At 42.3% G+C, this 7506-nt stretch overlaps 1 protein-coding gene across 2 annotated transcripts; it reads right to left on the bottom strand.

Moving 5' to 3' along the window:
• Positions 1-672: 672 nt before the first annotated feature.
• Positions 673-7486, bottom strand: wee1 (WEE1 G2 checkpoint kinase). Of its 2 annotated transcripts, none has more exons than XM_035156472.2 (10): positions 6351-7486; positions 5558-5772; positions 5045-5111; positions 4384-4574; positions 3930-4198; positions 3472-3561; positions 3245-3330; positions 2987-3157; positions 2480-2625; positions 673-1867 (listed from the first exon to the last, which is right to left on the bottom strand). In XM_035156472.2, the coding sequence occupies exons 1-10, from the start codon at positions 6837-6839 to the stop codon at positions 1711-1713; spliced, it is 1881 nt and encodes a 626-aa protein (XP_035012363.1). In that variant the 5' UTR covers positions 6840-7486; the 3' UTR covers positions 673-1710. The 2 variants fall into 2 exon arrangements, with proteins under 2 accessions (XP_035012363.1, XP_035012364.1); XM_035156473.2 differs by having other exon boundaries at positions 4384-4556; positions 6351-7484.
• Positions 7487-7506: the final 20 nt, after the last annotated feature.

The raw sequence follows: 7506 nt of genomic DNA, 5'->3' as shown, positions 1-7506 counted from the left end.
ACAGGATCATGAGATCAGTGTAAATTTCATGCTCAAGACAGGACAATATAAATCAGTCTCAGGGAACAGGACAGGTGATTCAAGGTGTTTGTGGTTCAATGCAAAAAACGAGGCACAAGCATCAACTACCTGAAACCACTTCCTGTGAAAAAATGTTTACAACAAAAGATTGAAACTCCTAATAAAAAAAAATATATATATTCATATTTTATGAATATCTATGGCCTGATCATCTCTCTATCGACTGCTAACATTAATTTGATGTACTGGATGACTAACTGTATAAACCGTAACAAATAAAATCATCTTGACATTTTTCAAAGCTAAACAAATCTGCAAATTAGTTTTTAAATTCCCCTATCACTTCTTGTAATGAATGACTCTTTAATTCAATTTAACAGCCCCTGCTAATCCCCTTAACAATTGCTTGTTTTGTGCAAACATCAAAACCCAAAAGACATTTTTGGTCACTTTTGAGGAACTGGCACTGTATTGGTCGTTCTTGTAATTAATCATCTATCTTGTTTCAACTCTAAAACAAACCTGTACAAGTAGTTCAAACACTGCAGATAGAAATAATCTTTACCAAGTGATTGAAGTCGAAACTGCAGGAAACTGTATAATATAATCTGACAATATTCCCTCAGCACCACAAATAAACACTAAACAGAGAAGAGTGTAGGAGAGACTTTATTAAAAGAACATATGTACATGTTACAACAAAAAGTTTTGTGTGTTAGAGTTTAACAGAACAAAGAGATGAATACTTCTCTAAGTGAAGGAGAGCCTCATGGGAATGACGGCATGAGAAAAACAAAAAAAGGACAGAATACACGAGAATCCAAAAAAACAGGATGATGATTGTTGCAATGCTACAAGGCAGGGTTGGCAGCACCAATCAACAGGGAAAAATCACAACATGGAACCATTCTAACCTCACAGATGATTTCAATCACCGGGTTTGGTACTTCAAGATTATTTTCCTAAATGCCACGAGTCCTTTTTTTATCCAAACAGAAAAAAGAAAAGGTGTGATATGAGGGAAGGGCTGATGGACTCCTGCTACTTTCAAAATAAGAGCCAATGACCTCGAGAACAATCCAACCTGAAACTGGCCAAACCCTGATACATACAAAACATCAATAGCAGCAGGTTTTTCTTTTCTATTAAACAAAAAAAATGCAACGTGGGAAGTTCCACGTTTTGCCTCCAAAGTGCTCCATTACAGACACAGAAATCATCAGTTCTCAGACCCTCTGATACCCAGCATCAGGCTTTTGACAGGCAGTAAGGTGCACACGGCGACGGCAAGTACATTCACACTGAAGAGAGCTTCACTGCAGCTTTGTTGCGCTGCCAACGGACTTCGGCTTTGTCGAGGGAAGTGCAAGGGCAGACACAGAGAGACACCGACGTCTATGCAAACTTAAGGAATGACAGAGTGTAAAGGTAAAGTAACTACCTTTGAGGAATGAGTTTTTTTTTCCAAATAAAGTTCGTTGGCAAAAAGGCTGAACTATGTTGGCAATGAGAGTCTATCGAGATGAGTTCAAGTTCGGTGTGGCAAAAGTCTACAGCTTCCGTTGAGCCGCGGAGCCCAACACCTTGACCGACCGGATTTAACCTCCGATAAGAAAAACAAGACCACTTCAACTGAACGGCCCGAGTAAAGGTCCATGAGCTACCTTCCTGTCAGGTTGGATTAAAGTCTCAGTAGATGGTGAGGCTGACCGACCGATTCATCTTCTTTCCGATAAGTCTGGAGGTTCTGGGGTTGGACTGGACTGTGGAGCGGGTCAGGACCCTGTCGGTGGACAGAACCTTCTCCTCTGCTGCAGCCCTGGCCATCTGGGCCTTCTTCAGCTCCCTGGGGAAGACAAACACATACAGGTGAGCATTAATGACACCACAACTCTTTCTTAAACTGAATCAAGGATGCATATTTTCAATCTTACTATATAGATTAATCAGTTTTTTATTTCCCTGATTAATGCCAAAAACCCAAAAGAGTTCAGATACAAGAGGCTCCAACAACTGAACATCTGTCATATTTGCTTGTGAAAATCTTCAGTGATTGATTATCAAACTACTTGATTAGATTACTGTTGATGTAAATATATTGATAATTTTTTCAATATATAAATCAGTACCACCTTTTCAGAAAGACAAATAAATATCAACCAACACTAGTGTGGGTCTAAGTTTAATACACTGAAAAAGCTTTTTGGGATTAGGCCGGAATTTTACCATAATCACGTTTAACGGAAACATTGATGTGTTTACATAAGCAGTTAATTTTTCTTGTAATTTCAGTCTTATTCTGATCTCTAACAAATGCGTAAACAGACACGTAGAGTCGGAGTCTGGTTCACTTGGAGGAGTATATGCACAGTTGATGCCTCATGTAGTCTAGTGGCCACAAGGACAACAGTAACAATCTTTTCCTCAGAGGGAATTTTCCTGAGTGCCCTGTACTTACTTTTGTAGCAGTGCGTTTTTGAACTTTTCAGCGTTGAGTTCGACCCGGAGCTGATCAGCACTCATTCTGGCAGCGGTGAGAAGCACTGGGTGTTTGATGAGCTCAGAAGTTGATGGTCTCCTTGTTGGATCAGGGTGGATCATCAGCTGAAGTACAAGAAAAAAACTACAAGATTAGGCCAGAAAGAAAAGCTACTGAACGGCAATGGAAAAAGAAACATAGGCACAAAGTCATCTCCCTACAGAAATTAAGGCAAGACATAAACATGTACATTACACAAGTAATTAATCAGCAAGACATTCTGCGCATTTGTTTTTATAGTTGACAGTAGATTTCTTTCTATATTTATCAGTTTGTTAATGACATGGCAGAAAAGACATTGACAGTCATGACAGGGAGGGAAATAAACACTTCAGACATTTTCTTTAAGGTGTAAATCTAAAACAATCTAATGGATTAAAAAGACAGAATTTCAAATATTTAGATCTAAGACTTGTTGGCTGTTACCTTGAGGAGGCTGAGAAACTCGGAAGAAAGCACTTGAGGGATGGCTGGAAGTTTTCCTTTTCGGATCTCGTGCCATTTGTCTCCATTGGTGGGAAGAGGCTCGGCCCCAGAGGCACTGACAACAGTCAGAGCAAGCGCAAAGATGTCCGCCTTCATCAAGTTAGTGTAGTCCTACATACAAAAAAAAAAACAAACAAGTTAAGGACCTTGTTTAAAGCTTTACTGGTTCAAAAGGAGTTTGTATGCAGGATTACAAACCTCTTGTAAAACTTCATTGGCCAGGTATCTGCTGTCACCCTCCTCCACTTGGGGATTGTTTACTCTTGTCACATGACCAAGATCACCTGAAGAGCAAGCACATACAAAATAGATTTTAGATGCAAGGATGACCACCCAATTCTGAGTATAAATACAAAATTAATCGGTTAAAGATTAAAGATTCAAGTGCAGGAAGTCATTATACAAGAACTGTGAGAGCATCTTACCAATTTTGTAGACAGCACTGGTGACCAGACCATCTTCATCATCACAGTCATCGCAGCTCGCTACAGCTTTCCGAGAAATAAAGATGTTGCCTAGGAACAAGACATTAATGCTTCTGTTAGTTTCTGACCAGAAAACCCTTCACGTGAAGAGTCTGGTCTCTTCACAGACTTGTATGAAAGACAATATCAATAAAAACCAACAGGGATTGATTTGTGGGACTGGATATGAAGCAGAACATTTGGAATTATTAACCAATTGCTAACATAACATATTTATTTTTGGTTTTATACAAAATTTTAATATTCAAGTACTTTTTTCTCAGCATCAAACTCAAACGCATTTCAAGGAACCATGAAACCCTCCTTACATTAGTGTCACCTCACAGACTTGATTTCAGCTGGCAATTTCTGACTTTATACAAATCTATAAACGGTTACTTTTCTTCTTATATACTCACTGGGCTTGATGTCCATGTGCACCAGAGATGTAGAGTGGATGTACTTGAGTCCTCGTGTGACTTGTAGAAGCAGATCTTTCAGCTCCAGCTCCGACAGGTAGCTGAGCCGCCTGTAGTTCTCTGCAATGACGTCTGACAGCGTACCTCCATTGCAGTACTCGTTCTGAATGAGCATGTGGTCGTCCTCGGCCCAGGCCGAGTAGTACCGCACCACGTGGGGATGCTGACCCAGCACAGCGTGGGCATACACCTCCCGTAAGGCGTTCTGTCTGTGGAGGAGGGGAACAGATTGTTTTAATCAATTTACATCTGATGTAGGCTTTTGTAGTGAAAACGAAAAAGGATGCCTCAAACAAGGTAAACAGCTTTTATTGCATGGCCAATAAATTTAAGTTAACGACTCATCAAAAGAAGATAACTTAAAATTTTAAATATGTAGAGTTTTTCAACATACTCATCTATTGATCCTGCCAAGGGTTTCTTCGATCGCTTGATGGCATAGATGCAGCCGTCGATTCTTTTCACACACTTGAACACAGCACCAAATTCCCCGCAGCCAATCTTCTCCAGCTCGAGGAACTCTGAGGCGTACCGGGACATCATGTTGCTTTCCATCATGGTGATCCTCTGCAGGCAGATGGAGAGCTTTATCAAAACATGAACATTTTGAAGAACTAGTTTTTAAATTCAGTCTTTTTTGTCATGAAGCTTGTACTGTTGCTGCTTCACAGTGGCTATTTAGCATAACCACTATAAATAAACAGGTTTTCTTAGTGAACTGGTTTTAGTCAATTTACATATGAAATGATTTAAAGCCTTAACTGTTTCTACTTGTTGTACCTGGAGCTACAGTGACTATTGCTCAATATATACAATGAGTCTATACAATTCTTTATTTATAATAATTACATGTATCTTTTAAACTGAATTGTTTTGTGGGTGTTTTTCAATAAATAATTTGTATAGGCTCTGATTAATAAAATAAAATAACAAAAAATTGGATGAAACAAAAAGCTTCTAATGATTTTAAATAAATAAACTCCCTGCATGCAAGTGTAAAAGTCTATATCACTGTATGTCATTAATGCATACAATCATAAAAAACATTTAATTACCTTGGAAGGTGGGAGGGCTTCCTCCTCTCCTTCACCATCACTTGCCTCCATGTCTTCACCACATGAGCTGTAAGATCAAACACAAAAGTGGGTTAACATTCTATACAGCAGGGGGCAGCACTGTGGGCTTCACAAGCACATGGCAGAGTTCACCAGTAACCATGAGGTCTTGGTTCCCAGCCAAAAAGTCTGGCCCCAGTCAACGGCTTTAACGTTTTTTGGTTATTATAACAATAGGTTTGATCTGTGTACAAGATGGTGGTTAAAGGTGTGCAATGCCCCTTAGTATCTGTGGTTAACTACCGTCTCCTGACTGCAATAACAAATGTGTAAAGTCGTTTAGTTATAAAGCAACAGGATGGAAAGTGTGCATACAACATATTGACTGCAGCTGGTCTACTCATACCTCCCCTTTGGAGAATCAGCAGGTTTTTTAACGTGCAACTACTAGACACCCGAGAACAATGGTATTTCTAACATGAGTATCAGTGTGAGAACATCTGAGCAACATACTCATTCCAGTGTGCCCGTTTCCTGTTGTTCCTCTGCTGAGTGGCGGACTGGATGAGGAGGGAGTCCGGGGTGAAAGGGTTAAAATTGACCAGAGGGGTCTGCTGTCTCCTGCTGCCGTCAGTGATTGACTTTGCTGAAGGCTCCACATTCTTGAACAGGGCAACTCTCCTGCTGGAGGATCCTGGGCCGGAGCCCCTGGCTCTGGACAGCAAACTCTGAAAAAGACAGATTTATTGCTTTGTTAATTTGAGCCCAGTAACAGAGACAGACAGTTAAGACGTGGAAAAGACGACTACTTGACTCAATGATTAGATATAAACCTAGTTAACAAACTGGTATGCGATAATAAAATAAGGTTTTGAGGAATATCTGGGTTAAACTTTGGTGTTTAAAAGAGTGCTGTGCAATGCAGAAATCACGGATAAAGACATGCCCAGGCATAAAACAATCCATCTGCTCGGCTGACTACAGTCAAAGTATTATGCAATGATTACAGATATACAGTACGTGGGCCACTTGATCGTTAACCGACACAGACACTTGTATGCGCTTGGTGTTGCTTGTTTAATTTCCCGAACACCTGAAAAGAGCCAATAGTGCAAACTGGTAGATGTAACTTTAAGACATCTGAGGAAATCTACCATGAGTTGCGTGTGAGCTCATGCAAGCTGTTATCCAAAGCCTGATCTGCGGCCCGTGCAAAACATGTGTAAAACATGCCACTGATTCTCGATAAATTAGTCTCTCGGGATGATTGAACGATGATTTAAAGCATGCACAGACAAATACTAACCTTTGGTGTGTGTGGTGTGTCAAAAAGCCGGAGTTTTCTGAAGGTTTTGTGTGGAGGTGTGTCCGGACAGTCTGGGATCGGGGAGCTGGATCCTTCCCCGTCGTCCTGGACGTAGGACCGCTCCGGTGAGCCTCCGTACAGCCGGGAGCCTTTCCTCGGTGACGGCGAACAGTTGGCGAAGAGGACGCTGGTCAGGGACCGCAGATGAGACGGTGAGCCGAAACTCTCCTCATCCCACAGCTCCACGTCGTCGTCCCCGCCGGACTGGTTCAAGGGGCTGCTGCCGCCGGCCAGCCGTTTATCGACGGTGTCTCGTCGCACGGGCATCGGGGAATCCATCTCCGTGAAGCCGGACTCTCCTCCAGTACTGTTGTTAGCATCCTCAATGGGCTCGTCCTCTCCGTCGCTGGATGTAAACTGTAGTTTTTGCCGAATCGGCCCAGTCTTCGGAGAGGGGGATCCGTGCCGATGGAGACTGTAGCTCGACATGATCAGGGTTTAAACCCCGGCTTCGTCGACGGGTGAAACACGCGGTTGGACTTCCACTACGGTGGTAGTGGCGTTTCCGACCGAAAACCCAAACCTATTTCCGCTTTTAACTACCTTAAAGTCAAGGTATCGAACTAAAAATGACAACAAACTACGACGAAGCGCTTAAATGTCCGTTAACATCGTAGGAAAAAGTTAGCGTGTCTGCTATTTCCTACACGCCCATCAAGCGCTGAGAAGTAGCCCCGGAGTTAGCTTGTTTCCACCGTGAGCGCAACGTCCAAAGTCGGTGGTAGACTAGAAACCTCCCGGTCCAGTCGAGTATCGGTGTCCGTCACCTCCTTGCGATGAGTTCACCGAAACGCAAACACGTCTTTCCGCAAAAAAACCCAAACCTATGTTTACACTAAACTTTGAATGAGCCGAGAACTAGCCTCTTCCTATCACGCGCGTGGCAAAGAGCTTCCCGCGACCGTTGGTCACGAGACTACGGGCGACCAATCACAGCGCGTTAGAGGATTTTGAAAGATGGGCGTGCCTGAGAGTGTTCGGGAGACGTTACGTCATGAGTGGCGCAGCAACAATGTGGCGCGAAGATCAGAGTCAGTGCTGTTATTGAGACGGTGCGATCAAAGAGGCGGAGGGACACGAGAAGAAGAACTCAAAA

Source organism: Hippoglossus stenolepis, chromosome 5 (assembly GCF_022539355.2).
Source record: "Hippoglossus stenolepis isolate QCI-W04-F060 chromosome 5, HSTE1.2, whole genome shotgun sequence".
Classification (NCBI taxonomy): Eukaryota; Metazoa; Chordata; class Actinopteri; order Pleuronectiformes; family Pleuronectidae; genus Hippoglossus; species Hippoglossus stenolepis.
The sequence above is the reverse complement of the archived record's forward strand: the minus strand, read 5'-3'. Positions and strand labels throughout refer to the sequence as shown.